At 60.0% G+C, this 21,664-nt stretch overlaps 3 protein-coding genes across 7 annotated transcripts in view; all 3 read right to left on the reverse strand.

Annotated features, from left to right (window-relative positions):
* Nucleotides 1–2,242, reverse strand: part of SMARCA4 (SWI/SNF related BAF chromatin remodeling complex subunit ATPase 4) — a 43,346-nt gene extending 41,104 nt beyond the window's left edge. For all 4 annotated transcript variants that reach the window (XM_065859288.2, XM_071800652.1, XM_065859287.2 and 1 more), the window contains exons 1-2: nt 2,144–2,242; nt 179–422 (exon numbers count right to left, since the gene is read on the reverse strand). In XM_065859288.2, the coding sequence (XP_065715360.1) occupies nt 179–370 (192 nt within the window). In that variant the 5' untranslated portion in view covers nt 371–422; nt 2,144–2,242. The remainder of the gene's footprint in view (nt 1–178; nt 423–2,143) is intronic.
* A 3,311-nt stretch (nt 2,243–5,553) lies between these two features.
* Nucleotides 5,554–7,379, reverse strand: TIMM29 (translocase of inner mitochondrial membrane 29). The gene is made up of 2 exons (XM_065859172.2): nt 7,229–7,379; nt 5,554–6,352 (listed from the first exon to the last, which is right to left on the reverse strand). Exons 1-2 carry the CDS (start codon nt 7,326–7,328, stop codon nt 5,757–5,759), a joined length of 696 nt encoding a protein of 231 aa, XP_065715244.2. The 5' UTR covers nt 7,329–7,379; the 3' UTR covers nt 5,554–5,756.
* Nucleotides 7,380–7,452: 73 nt separating this feature from the next.
* On the reverse strand, nt 7,453–16,729 carry CARM1 (coactivator associated arginine methyltransferase 1). Of its 2 annotated transcripts, XM_071800657.1 has the most exons (16): nt 16,550–16,729; nt 15,179–15,304; nt 14,990–15,096; nt 14,802–14,906; nt 13,683–13,793; nt 13,419–13,596; nt 12,355–12,445; nt 12,163–12,244; nt 11,973–12,058; nt 11,765–11,854; nt 11,542–11,679; nt 10,216–10,305; nt 10,021–10,133; nt 9,829–9,903; nt 8,889–8,957; nt 7,453–8,246 (listed from the first exon to the last, which is right to left on the reverse strand). In XM_071800657.1, exons 1-16 carry the CDS (start codon nt 16,692–16,694, stop codon nt 8,107–8,109), a joined length of 1,746 nt encoding a protein of 581 aa, XP_071656758.1. In that variant the 5' UTR covers nt 16,695–16,729; the 3' UTR covers nt 7,453–8,106. The 2 variants fall into 2 exon arrangements, with proteins under 2 accessions (XP_071656758.1, XP_071656759.1); XM_071800658.1 differs by lacking the exon at nt 10,216–10,305.
* Between the last annotated feature and the right edge of the window lie 4,935 nt (nt 16,730–21,664).

Raw genomic sequence — 21,664 nt, forward strand, 5'->3', positions numbered from 1 at the left:
CCCACTGACCACCCCCTTCTAATCTCCCCCAGGTCCCACTGGTCTCCCATCCAAGCGCTGACCGGGGCAGACCCTGCTTAGCTTCCCAGACCAGACCAGACGGGGCGGTCTATTCCATCGTCTCCCCCCGCCCAGTCTCGCAGTCTCCGCCCCCCCCGTCTGGCGCCAGTGGTCTCACCTTGTGCATCTGGTGCAGGTTGTCCTGAGCGTACCCCCCCGCGGGGGGCCCGGGGGAGGGGCCCATGATGCTGTGGGCGGAGCCGGGGGAGGGCCCGGGGGAGGGGCCGAGCATGGCCCCGGGGGAGGGGCCCGGTCCGGGGGAGGGGCCAGGCCGGGGGGTCCCGCCCATTGGTGGGTCCGGGGTTGCCATGGTTACAGCGGGGGGCGGGGCGAGCGCGTCTCAGCCGGCGGGGGGGCGGGGCCTGTGGGAAACAGAACAGAATGAGGGGGAGAGGAAAAGGGGGAACTGGGGACCCAGAGCAGGGTCCTCGTTAATGAGCTGAGCACGGTAACGAACCCAGAGCCTGTTAATGACTCCGGAACGCGGTAACGAACCCAGAACACATTAACGAACCCATGTTAATGAACCTAGAACACGTTAACGAACCCATGTTAATGAACCCAGAACACATTAACGAACCCATGTTAATGAACCTAGAACACGTTAACGAACCCATGTTAATGAACCCAGAACATGTTAACGAACCCAGAACACGTTAACGAAGCTACATGTTAATGAACCCAGAACACGTTAACGAACCCATGTTAACAAACCCAGAACACATTAACGAACCCATGTTAACAAACCCAGAACGCATTAATGAACCTACATGTTAATGACCCCAGAACACATTAACGAACCCATGTTAACAAACCCAGAACGCATTAATGAACCTACATGTTAATGACCCCAGAACACGTTAACGAACCCATGTTAACAAACCCAGAACACGCTAATGAACCCATGTTAATGAAGCCAGAACGCACTAATGAACCTACATGTTAATGACGCCAGAACACGTTAACGAACCCAGAACACGCTAATGAACCTACATGTTAACAAACCCAGAACACATTAACGAACCCATGTTAATGAACCCAAAACGCATTAAAGAACTTACACGTTAATGACCCCAGAACACGTTAACGAACCCACAACACACTAATGAACCTACATGTTAACGAACCCACAACACGTTAACGAACCCACGTTAACGAACCCATGTTAATGAACCCAGAACGCATTAATGAACCTACATGTTAATGACCCCAGAACACACTAATGAACCTACATGTTAACGAACCCAGAACACGTTAATGAACCCATGTTAACGAACCCAGAACACGTTAACGAACCCATGTTAATGAACCCAGAACACATTAATGAACCCACATGTTAATAAACCTACATATTAATGAACCCGGAACACATGAACTAACCCATGTTAATGACCCCAGAACACCTTAACGAACCCAAATGTTAATGAACCTACATGTTAACGCACCCAGAACACGTTAACGAACTCACATGTTAATGAACATACACGTTAACGAACCCAGAACATGCTAACGAACCCATGTTAATGAATCCACAACACATTAATGAGCCTACATGTTAACGAACCCAGAACACGTTAACGAACCCATGTTAATGAACCCCACATACTAATGACCCCAAAACATGCGAATGACCCCACATCACATTAACGAACCCAGAACACACTAACGAACCCATGCTAATGAACCCCACATACTAATGACCCCAAAACATGCGAATGACCCCACATCACATTAATGAACCCAGAACACACTAACGAACCCATGCTAATGAACCCAGAACACATTAACAAACCCACATGTTAATGACCCCAGAACACGCTAATGACCCCATTCATGTTAATGACCCCAGAACACGCTAACGACCCCACAGGGTCACCCAGAACCACCGCAATTAACGCGCTGCTAACGAGGTTTCATCACAGGGGGTGGGGGCACAAAACACGGACATTTCTGCCCATTTTTGCCCATTTTTCCCCACTCTGGGCTCCGCGAAAACTCCAATTTGGTCGAATTTACCCCAAATCCTTGTTTTTAAGGGAAAACCCCACATCTGCTGCCCCCCAGCACCAACCCGGCCACTCACCCAGGGGCATGGAGCTCTTGAGGTGTTTTGGGGTGAGAAACGAGGTTTTTGGGGTGAGAAACGAGGTTTTTGGGGTGAGAAACGAGGTTTTAAGGCAGGGCTGCAAAAAACCGACAGCAATTAGGCCCCAAATCCCCAATTAGTGATAAAAACCCCCACCCTAATTAGTCCTCATTTAAGGCCCAGCTTTGAGTTTTCTTGGGGGAGAATTAACGACGCAAAGCTAAAAATGTGAGTTTTGAAAGGGGGGGAAATAGGGGAAATAAATAGGGGGGGAAATAGGGGGGGAAATAGGGGGGGAATAGGGGGGGAAATAAATGGGGGGAAATAAATGGGGGGGGGAAATAAATGGGGGGGGGGAAATAAATGGGGGGGGGAAATAAATGGGGGGGGGGAAATAAATGGGGGGGGGAAATAAATGGGGGGGGGAATAAATGGGGGGGGAATAAATGGGGGGGGAAATAAATGGGGGGGGAAATAAATGGGGGGGGGAAATAAATGGGGGGGAAATAAATGGGGGGGGAAATGGCGGAAATGGGGGGAAATGGGGGGAAATGGGGGGAAAAAAGGGGGGGAAAGGGGGAAAAAGGGGGGAAAAAGGGGGGAAAAGGGGGGAAAAGGGGGGGAAAGGGGGGGAAAGGGGGGGGCAAGGGGGGGAAAAGGGGGGAAAGGGGGGGAAAGGGGGGGGAAAGGGGGGGGAAAGGGGGGGGGGAAGGGGGGGGGGAAAGGGGGGGAAAATCCCAACCAAACTCATTTTGTGGGGAAAAGCTGAAAATGCCGCGTTTCACCCCAAAAAGGGGGGGTTAGGTTAACACACCACCCCCCCACCCCCCCCCCCCCCCCAAAATCAGGTTTTTCACACAAATGGTGGCATCTGGGGGTTGGGTTGAATGTGAAAGGGGGGGTGGGGCACCCCCAAAATTGTCCTGTGGGTCCCCCCCCCACCACAAAGTGGGAGCCAAAGGGACACGAGGGACCCCCAGGGACCCCCCGATGGTGGCGGCCGAACAAAGGGGAGCAAACCCCCCTTTTTGTGACCCCCCCCCCCCACAAAAGGGGGAAAATCCATTCATTTTAAGGGGGGGGGACGTTGATCCCGGCACCTCAGAAGTGACACTGGGGGGGGGGGGTGGGGGTGACAATGACAGCGGCTGGGGGGGGCGGGGACACAGGGGAATAAATGGGGGAGGGGGAATAAATGGGGGGGGATACATGGAAATAATTGGGTGGGGGAAATAAATGGGGGGGGGACGCGGGGATTTAAATGGGGGGGGGGACGCAAGGATTTAAATGGGGGGGGATGCGGGGATTTAAATGGGGGGGGCGCGGGGATTTAAATGGGGGGGGACGCAAGGATTTAAATGGGGGGGGGGACGCGGGGATTTAAATGGGGGGGGCGCAAGGATTTAAATGGGGGGGGATGCGGGGATTTAAATGGGGGGGGGGACGCGGGGATTTAAATTTGGGGGGGGACGCGGGGATTTAAATGGGGGGGGGGGACGTTGCCCTCGAGAAGGACAAAGGCAGGAGGATGGGGGGGGGCGGAAAAGGGACAAAGCACAAGATGGGGGGGGCACTGAGGGGGTGAAAGGGAGGAGGATTGGGGGGGGGCTCAAAAATAAACGGGGGGTTAAAAAGGGGAGATGGATATTGGGGGGGGGGTTAAACGGGGGGGGTGCTGAGGGTGGGAGGGGCGGGGGGGGGGGTTTGTCCGATGATGCCGCTGGTGGATGGGGGGGGGGGAGGAGGACGCGCGGATCCCCCCCCCCGGCCCCGAACAATGGGCGGCAGCGCGTTCCCAGCGCCCTGACCCTCCCGGGCCGCCGTACCCGCCTCACCGCCCCCCCCACCCCCCCTCCCGGCCCCATTCAGCTCCGCCGCGCTCGGAGCCGCCGCGCCCCGCGCCGCCCCCCCCCCCCCACCGCGCCCCCCTCACCGCTGCGGGAGCCGCTCGCTCGCTCCATCCCCGCCGGGGCGGCCCCGGGCTCGCCGGGATGGGACGGGAACAAAGGAGCCGCTGCCGCCGCTGCCGCCGCCGCCGCTGGAGGGAGCGACCGAGCCGCGCGCGCGCCCGCGACGCCTCAGCGCTAAACCCCGCCCCCCCCAGCGCTGCCGACCAATAGCGTGGCGTCCTTCGGACGGCGCGGCCAATCAGGGGAAGGGAAGGGGAGCGCGCGTCCTCCCCCCTTCTGCTTTGCGGCGAGCCCGCCTGCTTCCCCACCATTGGTGGAGAGGCGGGGACAGGCGGGTGGTTTAGCCAATAGGAGGAGGCAAGGAGAGCGCGGTGAGGGGGGAAAGGCGCGTCAGCCAATGGTGAGCGGCTGTGGGGTTTTCCCCCCTCCCCTTCCGCCCCCCCAGCTGTCTGTCTCCCGCACTCGCAGCCAATCAACGCGGCGCCGCCCGCCTGACGTCAGCTCCATCCCCGGCCGCAGCCAATGGGGACGGTGGGAACGGGGGTGGGCGTGGCGGCTCGCGCGTGCGCAGCGCCCGCGCCACTGCGGCGCAGCGCTGTGATTGACGGGGGAGGGGCGTGGTCTGCGAGGGGCGTGGCCTGCGGGAGGGGGCGGGGCTTCCCCGAGCCGATTTTCGCGACTTTCGGGGTTCCCCCTGCCCCAAAATCGCCGGAAAAGGAGGGAAAATAGGTCAAAAGGGCCAGGGAAACAGCGGCGCCCCCGTGAGTAACGAAATAAGCGTCTTAACGAAGAATGAGTGACTTAATGAGTCATTAGGGGCCTTAACGAGGGGCTGGGGGATAATTGGGGCGCAGCGTTTGGGGCGAATCCACCGGAATTCGGCTACGCCAACGTGTTATAAATGCAATATTAATTATAACTATTAATTATTACCCTAATTAAATCAACTAAACGATGATAATTGTCTTAACCTATTATAGGGTGTCTTAACGAAGCGTTTGGGGTTAATTGGGGCGGTCATTCCACAACCAATGGGGCATCGTTTGGGGCGAATCCACCACAATTCGGCTACGCCAACGTGTTAGAAATGTATCATTAATTATAATTAGTAATAATTCCTATTAATTAGTAATGTTAATTAATAAAATTTGTCTTAACCAATTACACGGTGTCTTAACGAAGGGTTTGGGGTTAATTGGGTCGCGTCGTTTGTGGTCGTTCCACAACCACTTGCCCATCATTTGGGGCGAATCCCCCAGAATTTGGCTACGCCAATGTCTTATAAATGCATTGTTAATTATCATTATTAATTATGACTATTAATTAATTAATAAAATAATTGTCTTAAGCAATTACAGGGTGTCTTAATGAAGCGTTTGTGTTAATCGGGTCGCGTCATTTGTGGTGACTCCAAAACCACCGGCGCATCGTTTTGGGGCAAATCCCCCCGAATTTGGCTACGCCAATGTCTTATAAAAGCATCGTTAATTATAACCATTAATAATAATTATAATTTTAATTAGTATCGATCAATAATTGTCTTAAGCAATAACCGCGTGTCTTAACGAAGGGTTCGGGGTTAATGGGGTCGCGCCGTTTGCGGTCACCCCAGCGCATCATTTGGGGCGAATCCCCCCGGTTTCCACCCCATCACCAACACCGATTTAATCAATAACACCGGAAACGCTAACGAAGCGCCGCTAACGACCCCGGTCCCCGTCGGGCACCCCCACGTACCGGAACTTGTCCTCGAACTCCCTCTCGTTGCGGTGCGAGCGGAGCTGGTGGCGCCGCATCCTCCGCAGCCGCTCGGGCAGCGCCGCGAACTCCCCCTCGTTGACGTCGTAATCGCGGCAGCGCCAGCGCAGCACCCACCAGCGCCCCAGGAACCCCACGTCCAGCACCCTCCGCGGCGCCTCCCACCAGCGCGGCCGCAGGTACCGGCACCGATCGGCGTAGGCGGCGGCGCCGGCGGCGCGCGGGGATTCGTAGACGACGGCGGCGAGGACCAGGTCGCGGTAGCGCAAGCGCCCGGTGTCGCGGCGCCGGAGGAGGCGTTGGACGTGGCGTTCGGCGCCGGGGCTGCGGGTGCAGGGGCTCAATAGCCCCAAAGCGGCGGCCGCGTCCAGGGCGGCGGCGTCGAAGGATTGGGCGCTGGGGACGGTGGCGGCGGCGGCGCCGGCGAACGCCAGGGAGCCCACGGTGAGCGCCGCGGCGCCCGGACGGCCAAGGGCGCCACGGGTGGCGTCGGAGGCGGCTGCGGCGTAGTCGTGGAGGACGGAGCGGAACCAGCGGCCTGAGGGGGGAGATCGGGGGGAATTGGGGACCCCACGGCGGGAATGGGGGGGGTGGATGGCTCCGTTAATCCCATTGGGCCACACGGTCGCCCCATTAAGCTCAGTGCCCCCCCAATTAATCCCATTGGGCCCCAGGATCCCCCCATTAATCTCAGTGCCCACCCAATTAATCCCATTGGGCCCCAGAGTCCCCACATTAATCCCAGTGCCCCCCCCATTAATCCCAGTTGGTCCCCCGGGTCTGCCCCATTAATCCCAGTTGGCCCCAGGGTCCCCCCATTAATCCCAGTGCCCCCCCAATTAATCCCAATTGGCCTCCCACGGTCGCCCCATTAAACCCAGTGCCCCCCCCATCAATCCCATTGGGCCCCAGGGTCCCCCCATTAAGCCAAGTGCCCCCCCAATTAATCCCAGTTGCTCCCAGACCCCCCATTAGTCCCAGTTGGTCCCCAGGGTCACCCCCATTAATCCCAGTGCCCCCCCAGTTAATCCCAGTTGGCCTCCCAGGGTCGCCCCATTAACCCCAGTGCCCCCCCAGTTAATCCCAGTTGCCCCCAGACCCCCCCATTAGTCCCAGTTGGTCCCCAGGGTCGCCCCAATAACCCCAGTGCCCCCCTCATGGGACCCTGGGGCTCTGCCCCCCCTCCATTAACCCCAGTACCCCCCATTAATCCCAGTTGCCCCCAGACCCCCCATTAATCCAGGTGCCCCCCATTGGAGCGGGGGGGTCTGCCCCCCCCATTAACCCCGGTTGCCCCCCACGCCCCCCAATTGGATCCCCCATTAATCCAGGTGACCCCCAAGACCCCCCCACACACCCCAGGGGGTCCCAAACCCCCCAGTCCCCCCCTCAGGACCCCCCGGTTCCCCCTCACCGATCCGGCTCCCCACAAATCGCCCCCAGACCCCGCGGGCCCCCCCGGCCGCCATGACCGGAAGCGGCTCCCGCCGGAAGTGCCCGCGGGACGGAACCATCGCTGCGCTAAGGGAGGGGGGAACGGAGCGGACGGAACCACCGCGGGACGGAGGGGGCGGGACCGGACGGAACCACCGCGGGGACCCGGAGGGGGGGAAGCGGACGGAACCATCGAGCCGCAGCTTTTCCAAAGTTTCCCGTTTATTCGCTATTTCAGCCCCAAAAAAAAAAACCAAACCAAACCAAACCAACCAAACCCAACCCGGCGGATCCGCTGTTCCTATGAGGGCCCCCCCGCCCCCCCCGGGAGAACAAGGAAATGGGGCTAAAAAAGGAGGTTTTGGTACATTCGAGCCGCTCCCCCCCCCCCCCCCCCCAAGATGTGGGGGAGGCGGGGGGGGGGATTTGTTAAAAGTAAACACAAAAAAGCACAAAAAAAGGACAAAAACACCCGGGGGGGGACAAATTCTCCTGGGGGGGCCCCAAAATCCTCGGGGGGGCGGGGGGAGAGGAAAATCCATTAAAAAATAACCCAGAAAAGGACAAATTCGCCCCAAAATCCTCCTGGGGGGGAGGGGGGAAGCCCCAAGTTTGGGGGGGGGGGGGGAACCCCCAAGTTTGGGGGGGGGGTGCATTGAATCCTCTGGGGGGCCCCAAATCTTCCAGGGGGGGCCCCAAATCCTCCTGGGGGGGGGAAGGGATGGAGGGGGGGTGGGGGGGGAAGATCCTTTGGGGGGCCCCAAATCTTCCAGGGGGCCCCCCCGAAATCTTCTTCTGGGGGGGGCCCCGAAGCGTCTGGTGGGGGCGGGGGTGTGTCCGGTGGGGGGTGGCCCCCCCTTAGCTGCCGTAGTGCATGGTGTTGGTGGTGATGGACATGGGGGGGGCCATGGACAGGGGGGGCCCCCCCATGGTGAACTGGCTGTTCAGGGGGGGGTAGTGGGGGCTGGAGCCGGCGCCGCCCTGAGCGCTGGAGGAGCCTGGGGGGAAATGGGGGGGTCAGAGGGGCTGGGGGGGTCTGGGGGGGGTTTGGGGGGGGAACAATGGGGGCTTGGGGGGGGTACAGAGGGGATTGGGGGGGGCAATGGGGGTTTGGGGGGGGGGGTGGAGGTGGGGAATGGGGGTTTAGGGGGGCAATGGGGGTTTGGGGGGGGACAATGGGGGTTTGGGGGGGGACGGAGGGGGTTGGGGGGGGCAATGGGGCTTTGGGGGGGATGGAGGAGGTGGGGGTGGGGAATGGGGGTTTGGGGGGGCAATAAGGGAGGGGAATGGGGGTTTGTGGGGGCAAGAGGTTTTGGGGGGGTATAGAGGGGCTTGGGGGGGGCAAGGGGGTTTGGGGCTCCTATGGGTATGGGGGGGGAATGGGGGTTCATGGGGGGGCAAGAGGTTTTGGGGGTCCTGGGGGGTTTGGGGGGGGTGCGGCAATGGGGGTTTGGGGGGGTATGGAGGGGGTTGGAGGGGAAATGGGAGGTTGGGGGCTCCTATGGGTATGGGGGTGGGGGGGAAATAGGGGGTCATGGGGGGTTTGGGGGGGTCCTGGGGGGTTTAGGGGGATCAGGGGGGGTTTGGGGGGTCAGAGGGGAGTTCAGGGGGGTTTTGGGGGGGTCTGGGGGGGTCGTTACCCTGGACGATCCCGGTGCTCATGATGGAGCCCATCCTGGAGTGAGTGTGGTTCACGATGCCGGTGTTGGCTGGGGGGGGGCAAAGGGGGAGGTTTTGGGGGGGCTGGGACCCCCCCAGCCCTTGGGACCCCCCACCAACCCCCTGGGGTGTAACAGGAACATGGGGGGGGCCCAATGGGATCGGGTGGTTGTGGGGGTACAGGGGGAGCTGGGGGGGTTCTGTGATCCCCTAAAAAGCCCAGGACCCCCCCAAAGCACCAGGACCCCCCACCAAAGACCCAGGACCCCCCCAAAATCTCCTGCCTCCCCCAGGCCAACCCCTGGGCTCACCCCACGGGATCAGGTGGTTCTGGGGGTGCAGGGGGAGCTTTGGGGGTGCAGGGGGAGCTTTGGGGGTTCTGTGATCCCCCAAAAGGCCCAGGACCCCCCCAAAGAACCAGGACCCCCTCAAGGCACCAGGACCCCCCCACGCTCACCCAAGGGGATCAGGTTGTTATGGGGGTGCAGGGGGAGCTGTGGGGGTACAGGGGGAGCTTTGGGGGAGCTTTGGGGGAGCTTTGGGGGTTCTGTGACCCCCCCAAAAGGCCCAGGACCCCCCCGAAGTACCAGGACCCCCCCAGGCTCACCCAAAGGCATCAGATTGTTGTGGGGGTACAGGGGAGTTGCGGGGGTGTAGGGGGAGTTGTGGGGGTTCTGTGACCCCCCAAAAAGCCCAGGACCCCCCCAAAGCACCAGGACCCCCCAAAAAGACCCAGGACCCCCCCGGCTCACCCAAGGGGATCAGGTTGTTATGGGGGTGCAGGGGGAGTTATGGGGGTACAGGGGGAGTTGTGGGGGTACAGGGGGAGTTGTGGGGGTTCTGTGATTCCCCAAAAACGCCAGGACCCCCCCAAAAGACCCAGGACCCCCCCACAAAGACCAAGGACCCCCCCAGGCTCACCCAAGGGGATGAGGTTGTTGTGGGTGACGTTGGTGCCGCCGATGACGCCGCTCAGATCGTAGGCCGCCGGCATCCCTGGGCCAAAAACCAGGTCGGACCCCCCCAAAAAACCCCGTGAGGGGGGTCATGCCCCCGCTAGGGGACACCCTGACCCCCCCACAGGGGACATTTGGCCCCCCCAGTGTCACCCACCGGCCACTGCCATCCCCGCGCTCATGTTGTATCCGCCGCCCGCGCTCCACATGTTCTCCGATGGGGACGTGTAGTGGGAGCCGGGGGGGGGCGAAGGCGTCGTCCCCGTGTACCTGGGGGGGGGGGGACACACTTGTCACACCCGGGGGGTCCCCAATGTGTCCCCCCCACCCCGGGGTCGCCCCCCAAAATCACCTGAAAAAGGGGTTTTTCAGGTCCAGGAGGTTGGAGGATTTGGAGCCCGTCTGGTCGACCTGCGCCACGATGCTGATGTCGTAGCTCTGTCTGGGGGGGCACACGGGGGGACACCCCGAATTACACCTGGGGGGGGCACGGGAGCCCCCCCCGACCCCCCCCCCGCCACCCGGTCCCCCCCGCCCCGCCCCCAGCCCCGGGAATGGGGGCGCGAGGGGTCCCAATGTGGCAGCAAACTGGGGCAGGAAACTGGGACAGAGAACAAACTGGGACCCCCCAGGGGGCAAAGTGGGACAGGAGCCCCCCCAGCACAAACTGGGGACCCCCCAGGGCCAAACTGGGACAGGAGCCCCCCCAACCAGCTCCAAACTGGGGACCCCCCCTGGTTCCAAACTGGGACAGGAGCCCCCCCAACCAGTTTCAAACTGGTGCCCCCCACCCAGGGTCAAACTGAGACAGGAGCCCCCCCAGCACAAACTGGGGAGCCCCCGGGGCCAAACTGGGACAGGAACCCCCCACCAGCTCCGAACTGGGGTCCCCCCAGGGCCAAACTGGGACAGGAGCACCCCCAGCACAAACTGGGGAGCCCCCTGGTTCCAAACTGGGACAGGAACCCCCCACCAGTTCCAAACTGGGGACCCCCCAAGTCCAAACTGGGGACCCCCAGGGCCAAGCTGGGACAGGAGACCCCCAACCAGTTCCAAACTGGGGTCCCTCTGGGTCCAAACTGGGACAAGGCGCCCCCGCCATGGCCAAACTGGTTCCCCTCCCCAGTTCAAACTGGGACACGAGTCCCCCCAACCCATCTCCCTGCACTGAGTGTCCCCAAAACCAGGACGGTGACATCGGGAGGGACCCAACTGTGGGTTGGGGACCCCCTCAATGTTTTGGGGGCCCCCCCAGTGGGTTGGGGACCCCCCCATGACCCCACAGCTCCAAACTGGGTGTCCCCCCCAGTTCGAACTGGGACATGAGCCCCCCAACCCATCTCCTGGCACCGTGACCCAACCAGATTGTGTCCCCCAAACTGGGACGGTGACATCGGGACGGACCCAACTGTGGGTTGGGGACCCCCCCCAATGTTTTTGGGACCCCCAGTGGATTGGGGACCCCCCCATGACCCCACAGCTCCAAACTGGGTGTCCCCCCCAGTTCAAACTGGGACATGAGCCCCCCAACCCATCCCCTGGCACCGTGACCCAACCAGATTGTGTCCCCCAAACTGGGACGGTGACATCAGGACGGACCCAACTGTGGGTTGGGGACTGCCCCTGTGTTTTGGGGACCCCCCCCCGTGTTTTGGGGACCCCCCCGTGCCCCCCCCACCTCTTGTTGGCCACCAACAGACAGGTCCCCGACAACGTGTCCCCGGCTTTGGCGAAGAGCGGCGACTGGAAGAGGCACCGGACCTGGTACCAATGGGTCAGCGGCTCCGTGGGGGCCGTCGAGAGCCAGACCGTCATTCTGGGGGGGGGACACAGGGTAATTAAACCACGGGGGGCGTTAATTAAACCACGGGGGTGTTAATTAACCCCCCCCCGGGACGTACATGGAGCCGATGAAGGCGACGTCGAACCAGAACGCCAAGCCGTGCACCAGCCCTGAGTGCAGCATGTGGAACTTGAAGGGAATTTCTATCCTAAAATGCAAATATTGGATTATTTTTGGGGGGGGGGGCAACCCCCAGACCCCCCCCAACCCCCCTGACCCCCCCGACCCCTCCCCAACCCCCCCATATTTTTAGGGTTCACCCCCACCTGTGCAAGTCGCCTTCTTTGGCTTCTAAGAAATTCACGGTGTATTTGACGGATTTGGCCATTAAAATCCGGATATCGAAGGTGTCCTGGGGAATAAGTGGGGGGGGTCAATGCTGGGACCCCCCCCAACGGCTGGGACCCCCCCAAGGGACTGTGTCCCCCCCTTTTTTCCCCATGGGGGGTCACTCACCACCACGGGCTGCCGGAAATACTCATCGACGGCGGCGCCGCGAAGCGCAGAGAGGTCCACGCCGTGGAAGGACGGTTGGTACCTGGAGGGGGGGCCACACAATTAAATGTAAGATTGGGGGGGGGGGGACACAGCAGCTTCAGGACCCCCCCGGGGTGGGGGTTGTGCCCCCCCCACAGCCCCAAAACTCACCAGAAATTGGCTTTGGTGAACTGCTCCATGTAGAGCTGCTCGTCGGTGAACGGCGCCAGGTGCACGTCGCCGATCGTGGGGAACATGTTTCCTGGGGGGGGACACACAAATTGGGCTGGGGGGAGAATGGGGGGGTCTTATCCCCCTCCCTGAGTGGGAAATGGCCCCCCCCGGCACACCAGGGATCGGTGTTTGGACCCAAAAAGCGGCCGCCCCCCCCGCAACGGGGGTGTGGGAATAGGGGGAAAGGGGCTTCCTGGGAGGGGGTGGGGGGGAAAGGGGACACTGGGGGACACTGGGGACCCCCCCATGGTGACAATGACCCCCCCCTGGGTCTCAGCGCTGGGTCTCAGGTACCTTTAGACCCCAAATCCCCATCCAAAAAGTGACTTTTCTCAGGATGTCGGATCCACATCCCAGGAGGGAAAGGGGACACAGGGGACACCAGGGGACACTGGGGGGTACTGGGGGACACTGGGGGACACTGGGGGACCCCCTCATGGTGACAATGACCCCCCTCCCAGGTCTCAGCGCTGGGTCTCAGGTACTTTTAGACCCCAAATCCCCACCCAAAAAGAGACTTTTCTTGGTCTGTTGGATCCACATCCCAGGAGGGAAAGGGGACACAGGGGACACCAGGGGACACTGGGGGGTACCAGGGGACACTGGGAGACACTGGGGGACCCCCTCATGGTGACAATGACCCCCTCATGGGTCTTAGCCCTGGATTTCAGGTACTTTTAGACCCCAAATCCCCACCCAAAAAATGACTTCTCAGGCTGTCGGATCCACATCCCAGGAGGGAAAGGGGACACAGGGGACACCAGGGGACACCAGGTGACACCGGGGGGTACCAGGGGACCTCCCCATGGTGACAGTGACCCCCCCATGGGTCTCAGCCCTGGATTTCAGGTACTTTTAGACCCCAAATCCCCACCCAAAAAATGACTTAGCGGGCTGTTGGATCCACATCCCAGGAGGAGAAGGGGACACTGGGTGACAGTGGGGGGTACTGGGGGACACCAGGGGACACCGGGGGACACTGGGGACGCCCCCGTGCTCACCGCTGGGTTTCAGGTACTTCTTGGCGTGCAGGTAGCTCTCCAGCATCCTCTCGTTGAACAGCATGTAGCCCATGGGCTCGGAGATGATGATGTCGACCTGCTCGGGCAGCGCCACCTCCTCCACCTTCCCCGGCACCACCACGATCCGCTCCGTCAGGTTGTTGCTTTTCACCAGAACCTGCGGGAAAGCGCCCCAAATTTTTAAGGGGTGACAAAGGGGGGAGTTTGGGGGGGGGTGAAGGGAAGGAAGGGGGAGGGGGCGACCTCGGCGTGCTGCGCCATGGTGCTGGCTTCCACCGCGTAGATCTTGCGCGCGCCAGCCTGCGCCGCGAAGAACGAGAGGATCCCGGAGCCGCAGCCGACATCCAGAACGATCTGGGGGGACACAAAGGGGGGACAAGGGGTGACAATGGATCCCGGAGCCGCAGCCGACGTCCAGAATGAGCTGGGGGGACACAAAGGGGGGACAAGGGGTGACAATGGATCCCGGAGCCGCAGCCGACGTCCAGAACGATCTGGGGGGACACAAAAGGGGGACAAGGGGTGACAATGGATCCCGGAGCCGCAGCCGACGTCCAGAACGATCTGGGGGGACACAAAGGGGGGACAAGGGGTGACAATGGATCCCGGAGCCGCAGCCGACGTCCAGAACGAGCTGGGGGGACACAAAGGGGTGACGTGGGGGGACAATGGATCCCGGAGCCACACTCAATGCCCAGCATGATCTGGGGGGACAAACAGGGGCGACATGGAGTGACATGGGGGGGGGACACGGGGTGACAATGGATCCCAGAGCTGCATTTGACGTCCAGCACGATCTGGGGGGACACAAAGGGGTGACGTGGGGTGACAATGGATCCCAGAGCCACATTTGATGTCCAGCATGATCTGGGGGGACAAACAGGGGGGACATGGGGTGACATGGGGGGGACACGGGGTGACAATGGATCCTGGAGCTGCATTTGACATCCAGCATGATCTGGGGGGACAAAATGGGGGACAATGGGTGACAATGGATCCCGGAGCTGCATTTGATCCAGCGCCGATCCCGGGAATAAAGATCCATAAAGATCCATAAATTACCATAAATCAAGGATTTTTAAAACCATACATTAATAAACGGCTCCAATCTTAAGAAAATTTGGCCCTGAATGGGGAAAATTTCCCCCCAATTTGGAAAATTCCACCCAAAAGTAGGAAAACATCACCCAAGGCAAATTTCCCCAAGGGGAAGAAAATTCCACTGAAACACCGAAAATTCCACCAAAACACAGAAAATTTCAACAAACCAAGAAAAATTTCACCCAAATGACGAAAATTTCGCCCCGAATTGGGAAAAATTCACCGAAACGAGGCAAATTTCACGGGTTCGGTGGCGCCGACCTTGTCCTTGAAGTCGCTGTGGTTCTGCAGGATGGCGCGCTGGTAGGTGCCGGTGCGCACGTAGTCCTGCATCATGTTCTGCTGCTGCGACAGGTACCCGTAGAACTGGGGGGGGACAGAGGGGACAGCGGTGTCACCGGGGGGGTGGGGACACTGTGGGGACACCCCCGGGGGGGGTGGGGTTGTACCTGGAAATACTGGACGGCTGAGGACTCCTCGGTGCGTTCGCTGAACACCGAGCGCTCCGTGTTGTGGCCGCGGCAGTTTTTGAGGATGTTGTAGAAGGAGCAGAAATCTGGGGGGGGGAAGCGGGTTTTAGGGGGCGCTGGGGACACCACGGGGGGGTTGGGGACACCGTGGGGGGGTTGGGGACGCACCAGTGGGGGTGGCGAACTGCAGCAGGACGCTGTTGCAGCCCAGGGTGACGATGAAGGACTGTTTGCCCACGCGGCTGCACTCGGTCTCGCGGCACACGGAGCATTTGAACACGCAGACGTCTTCATCTGGGTGGGGGGACACACGGTGACGGGGGGGGCAATGTCACCAGGGTCACCCCAAAAGAGAAATAACCGCCGCTTTTGGCACGGAAATTGGTTTAAAAAATGGATTTTGGGTGTTTGGGGGTAAAAAGAAATCACCACGAGCCCCACGTGCCTCAGTTTCCCCCGAGCGGCTCATTCGACCCCCCCGCCCGTGTGTTAATTAGGTGTGGGAATTAATTAAGCGGGTCAGTGATGTGTGGGGGGATACGGGGAGGGCTCTGGTGGATTCCGGAAAAATGGAGAAAAGCTCCAAAAATAGTAAAAAATCCAAGGGATTGTTGTGTGAGGACAAAGGAACCTCCAGCAGGGACCCCCCCAGACAGCACAGCCCCCCAAGTCTTGAACCCCCAAACCACCCCCGGCCGCACACGCCCCCCAGAGCCCCCCATGTCCCCCCCATTCTGCTCCCCCATGAGCCCCTCGAGCCACCTCATCCGCTCTGAACCCAAGACCCCCATGTCCCCAATCCCGCCCCCCATGTCCCCATGTCCACTCACGGCCATAGAGCACCAGCCCATGTCCCCACACCCCCACAACGTCCCCATTCCCCCCTCAATGTCCCCACGCCCCCCAATATCCCCACACCCCAATGTCCCCACATCCCCCATATCCCCATTTCCCTCCTGTGTCCCCATTCACCCCTCATGTCCCCACACCCCCTCATGTTACCATTCCCTCCCCATATCCCCATTCCCCCCCATGTCCCCACACCCCCCATTTCCCTCCCGTGTCCCCATTCCCTTCCCATGTCCCCATTCCCCCCCGTATCCCCACACCCCCTTGTGTCCCCACATCCCCCCCACATCCCCATTCGCCTCCCCGTGTCCCCACTCCCCCCTAGATCCCCATTCCCTCCCCATGTCCCCATTCCCTCCCCGTATCCCCACACCCCCTTGTGTCCCCACATCCCCCTATATCCCCATTTGCCCCCCCGTCTCCCCACTCCCCCCTAGATCCCCATTCCCACCCAATGTCCCCATTGCCCCCAGTATCCCCACACCCCCTTGTGTCCCCACACCCCCCTATAGCCCCACATCCCCCTATAGCCCACACCCCCCCATATCCCCATCCTCCCCCCCGTCTCCCCACTCCCCCCTAGATCCCCATTCCCTCCCCACGTCCCCATTCCCCCCCGTACCCCCACAGCCCCTTGTGTCCCCGCGTCCCCCACATCCCCACGCCCCCCCGCGCCCCGAGTGCACTCACGGCCGTAGAGCGCCAGCCCGGCGCTGTCGGGCCCCGTGCGGACCTCGAGGCGCAGCGGCTGCTGCTCCTGGTGCCGCTGGATCTCGCCGTTGGCGTCCCCGATGGTGAGGAGCCGCACGCCGGCGAACACCGACACCGCGGCCATCTTGGCGCCGCCGCCCCCGGGCCACGCCCCCCGGGCCACGCCCAGCGCCGGGACACGCCCCCCAGAGCCGGGAGGCAGCGACACCTGGCGGGCGGGAGGGCGCGAGGGGCGGGAGCGAGAGTGGGATCGGGACTGGGAATGGGATCGGGAACGGGACTGGGAATGGGGTCGGGAACGGGAATGGGATCGGGATTGGGAATGGCACTGGGAATGAGATCGGGACTGGGATCGGGACTGGGAATGGAAACAGGACTGGGAATGGGACTGGGAATGGGATCAGGAATGGAAACAGGACTGGGAATGGGATCGGGAACGGGACTGGGATCGGGACTGGGAATGGGATCGGGACTGGGAATGGGATCGGGAACAGGACTGGGATCGGGACTGGGAATGGGGCTGGGATCGGGACTGGGAATGGAAACAGGACTGGGAATGGGATCGGGAATGGGATCGGGAACGGGACTGGGATCGGGACTGGGAATGGGACTGGGATCAGGAATGGAAACAGGACTGGGAATGGGATCGGGAACGGGACTGGGAATGGGACTGGGAATGGGATCAGGAACGGGACTGGGAATGGGATCGGGAACGGGACTGGGATCGGGACTGGGAATGGGATCAGGAACAGGACTGGGATCAGGACTGGGAATGGGACTGGGATCGGGACTGGGAATGGGATCGGGAATGGGATCGGGAACAGGACTGGGATCGGGACTGGGAATGGGACTGGGATCAGGAATGGAAACAGGACTGGGAATGGGACTGGGAATGGGGTCGGGACTGGGAAAAAAGGCTGGGAATGGGATCAGGAATGGAAACAGGACTGGGAAAAAGGACTGGGAATGGAAATGGAATCGGGAATGGGACTGGGAACGGGAGTGGAAATGGGATCAGGAGTGGGAATGGGATCGGGAGTGGGAATGGGAGTGGGAAAAAGGACTGGGAATGGGATTGAGAAAAAGGATTGGGAATGGGAGTGGAAATGGGATCAGGACTGGGAATGGGAGTGGGAAAAAGGACTGGAATGGGACTGGAAATGGGATCAGGACTGGGAATGGGAGTGGGAAAAAGGACTGGGAATGGGATTGTTAATGGGATCAGGACTGGGAATGGGAACAAGACTGGGAAAAAGGACTGGAAATGGGAATGGGACTGAGAATGGGACTGGGAATGGGAAAAAGGACTGGCAATGGGAGTGGAAATGAGATCAGGACTGGGAATGGGACTGGAAACAAGACTGGGAAAAAGGACTGGGAATGGGACTGGGAGAAGGGACTGGGAATGGAGCAGGAATGGGACTGGGAAACGGGATTTGGAGTGGGAATGGAACTGGGAAATGGGACTGGGAACAGGAGACAGGACTGGGATTGGGACTGGGATCAAAACCCGGAATGGGACTGGGATCAGGACTGGGAATGGGAAAAAGGACTGGGAACTGGGATCAGGAGCAGGAACTGGACTGGGAACGAGATCAGAACTGGGACCAGGATCAGGAGTGGGCACCGTGAGCACCGGCACCAAACACCTTTATTGCCACCGGCTCCAGCGCAGCCGCCGCGGCTCAGGACCAAGAGGAAGGTCCTTTACGGGGGGGGGACACCGGGGCCGCGCCGGTGCCACCGGGGCCGTTGTGTCCGGGGGGGTGAACCGGCAAAGCCGTAACCGCCCCCGCTTGGGGCGCAGGGACCCCCAGCTCAACACGGTGACGCCACGGGTGCCGCTGTCATAGCCAAACCCTGCCGGGGACAACGGGGATGGTTTGGGGACATTGGGGGCGGTTTGGGGGGGTTTAGGGGGGTCCGGCCTTACCGGTGTGGGGGACCCGCGATTCCGTCCAGCACGACGCGCGGTGCCTGCGGAGAGAAAAGCGGTGGCAGCGCAACTGGGGGTACCGGGGGGGGGGGGGTTTGGGGTGTCCCATGGGATTTTGAGGGGTCCTGGGGGGGGTCCCAGAGGATTCGGGGGGGCCCTAGGGGGGGGTTTTGCTGCCGGCTCCGGCCGCTCCCACCTCTTTACAGGTGACACCGAGGGGGACCTGGTGGTGCCATAAATATGGTTCACCCCAAAACACACCCCATGGTGACCCCCCCCACCTCGCCAGGCCACCGCGGCCACCGCCAGCACCAAGAGCACCAGCGCGGCCGCGCCGACGGCAACCGGGACGATCCAGGAAGCATCTGGAATGGATCAGACGGCAAAGGGGTCACCGGGGATGTGTCCCCGGCGCCACCGCGGTGCCGGGGGGGTCGCGGTGCTGCTACCTCGCCGCAGAGCATCGGGGGTGGGCGCAGGGGCGGTTGGTTGGTCACAGCCACCATCGCCCAAATCTGGCAGGGGGAAAACACCGCGTTTGGGTCAACGGGAGGAAGCGGCTCCCCCCTCCCCGGGTCGCGCGGCGCGTTACCGCACCGGTCACCGCGATCTCCGCGCTCGGCGCCGACGTCGCCCAGGCGCTGCCGTCGCGGTGGCGGTAGCGGCAGCGGTAGCACCGGGAGGTGACGGCGCCGTCCAGGGTGAACCGAACCTCGTGGCGCCCCGGCGGGGCCGGAACGCTGCGCACCGCGGTGTCGGCAACAAGGAGGTCGAAGGTGGCACTGGTGAAGCGCTGGGGGGCCAGGCAGGTGATGGAGGGGGGGGCGCGGGCGGTGAGGAGCCCCAGGGGCGCCGGGAGCAACGGGGACGCGGTGGCGCCTGCGGGAAAGGGACCCAGAATCAATCACAGAAGCGGTTTGGGTGGAAAAGACCCCAGAATCACGGAGGCAACCGTAGCCCAGCCCCAGCAAAGCAGCAAAAAGGATCTGGCTCAGATTAAAATCACATCCCAAAAAGATGCAAAAGGTGCGAATTTGAGCGCGAAAAGGTGCGAATTTGGGCGCAAAAAGGTGCGAATTTGAGCGCAAAAAGGTGTAAATGTGGGCGCAAAAATGGTGCAAATGTGGGCGCAAAAATAGTGCAAATTTGAGCACAAAAGAATCCAAATCTGAGTGCAAAAAGGTGCAAATTGGAGTGCAAAAAGGTGCAAATGTGGGCACAAAATGGTGTAAATGTGGGCGCAAAAAGGTGCAAATGTGGGCGCGAAAAAGGTGCAAATTTAAGTGCAAAAAGATGCAAATTTGAACACAAAAGAATCCAAATCTGAGTGCAAAAAGGTGCAAATTTGGGCCCGAAAAGGTGCAAATCTGGGTGTGAAAAAGTCCAAATTTGAGCGCGAAAAGATGCAAATTTAAGCGCAAAAAGATGCAAATTTGAGCACAAAATAATCCAAATCTGAGTGCAAAAAGGTGCAAATTTGGGCCAAAAAGGTGCAAATCTGGGTGTGAAAAAGTCCAAATTTGAGCGCGAAAAGATGCAAATTTAAGCGCGAAAAGATGCAAATTTAAGCGCAAAAGAATCCAAATCTGAGTGCAAAACGGTGCGAATTTGGGCGCAAAAAAGTGCAAATTCGGGCACAAAAAGGTGCAAATTTGGGCGCTGAAAGGTGCAAATTGAGTGCAAAAGGATCCAAATCTGGGTGCAAAAGAATCCAAATCTGAGTGGGAAAAAGTCTGAATTTGAGCGCAAAAAGAATCCAAATCTGAGTGCAAAAAGAATCCAAATCTGAGTGCAAAAAGGTGCAAATTTGGGCACAAAAAGGTGCAAATCTGAGTGCGAAAAAGGCGCGAATTTGGGCACGAAAAGAATGCGAATTTGAGCACAAAAAGGTCCAAATTCGAGCGCGAAAATCTGCAGATTTGAGCACAAAAAGGTGCAAATTTGAGCACAAAAAGAATCCAAATTTGAGCGCAAAAGAATCCAAATCTGAGTGCAAAACGGTGCAAATCTGGGCACAAAAAGATGCGAATTTGGGTGTGAAAAGGTGCGAATTTGGGTTTTAATGGCGTGAGGTGACCCCAACACCCCTGGGGCCTCCAGTTGAGCCCTGAGGTGATTCTGGTGCCCCACAGCCCTTTGGGGAAGAAATCACCCCCAATTCCACCCTCACCCTCCTTCTCCACCCCCTTCCCAGCTCCGTTCCCTCCTCCCAACCCGCTCCTTGTGACCCAAACACAGGACCCGGCGCTCGGTTTTGCTAAAGCTCAGACTATGGGGCTCAGCCCAACGATCCGGATGCGCCAGTTGAGCCAAATCCGGGCAAAGCGCCCCAAAAGTAGCGGCCAGGAGGTACCTGCGAGGAGGACGAGAAGAAGCTCCCGCCACATCTCCTTTTCCTCTCTTTATCGGGGATCGGCGCCGGTTGCACCGCGGCTGTAAATGTGAAATAAATAAAAAGAAGAAGAAAAAGGGATTTGGTTAAAATGAAGTTTCACCACCCAGGAAGGAAATGACCGAGTTGCTGTGTTGGTTTAATCCCCAATTGTTGCGTAAATAAGGGTTTTCCCACCCAATAACAACTGTGGGGAAGCGGTTCCTGTGTTACAATCCCTGGGGGTTGCACCCCAATTAGTGCAATGATGTAATTAAAGGGTTTAATGAGGCAGCGATAGCCAATGGGAGCCTCACCTGGAGGTGGAGCGGGGGTTGGTTGGTGGGTCCGCACCCCCACATGGCGCACGGAGGCCCCAAAACTGCACCTAAATACTGAAATCTGCCCCAAATGTTCCGCAGGGGTCACCAAATCTGCACCTGAGTGGGGAAATTTGCTCAGGGATCCCACAAATGTGCACCAGGGGCCCCCAAATGTGCACCAGGGACCCCAAGTCTGCCCCAGGGGTCCCCAAATCCACACCTAAGTGGGCAAATTTGCTCAGGGATCCCCCAAATGTGCCCCAGGAGTCCCCAAGTCTGCCCCAGGGGTCCCCAAATCCACACCTAAGTGGGGAAATTTGCTCAGGGATCCCACAAATGTGCACCAGGGGTCCCCAAATGTGCCCCAGGGGTCCCCAAGTCTGTCCCAGGAGTCCCCAAATCCACACCTAAGCGGGTAAATTTGCTCAGGGATCCCCCAAATGTGCCCCAGGGGTCCCCAAATG

Source organism: Patagioenas fasciata, chromosome 32, assembly GCF_037038585.1.
Source record: "Patagioenas fasciata isolate bPatFas1 chromosome 32, bPatFas1.hap1, whole genome shotgun sequence".
NCBI lineage: Eukaryota > Metazoa > Chordata > Aves > Columbiformes > Columbidae > Patagioenas > Patagioenas fasciata.

Bases quoted from the DNA above. Each gene is read 5' to 3' on its own strand.
- CARM1 (XM_071800657.1), bottom strand. From the start codon at position 16,694: ATGGCCGCGGTGTCGGTGTTCGCCGGCGTGCGGCTCCTCACCATCGGG. The intron at 15,305-16,549 runs GTGAGTGCACTC...CCCCCCACCCAG, and splicing joins CGGGCTGGCGCTCTACGGCC to ATGAAGACGTCTGCGTGTTC. The intron at 14,907-14,989 runs GTACAACCCCAC...GTCCCCCCCCAG, and splicing joins CAGCCGTCCAGTATTTCCAG to TTCTACGGGTACCTGTCGCA.
- TIMM29 (XM_065859172.2), bottom strand. From the start codon at position 7,328: ATGGTTCCGTCCCGCGGGCACTTCCGGCGGGAGCCGCTTCCGGTCATG. The intron at 6,353-7,228 runs GTGAGGGGGAAC...CTCCCCCCTCAG, and splicing joins ATTTGTGGGGAGCCGGATCG to GCCGCTGGTTCCGCTCCGTC.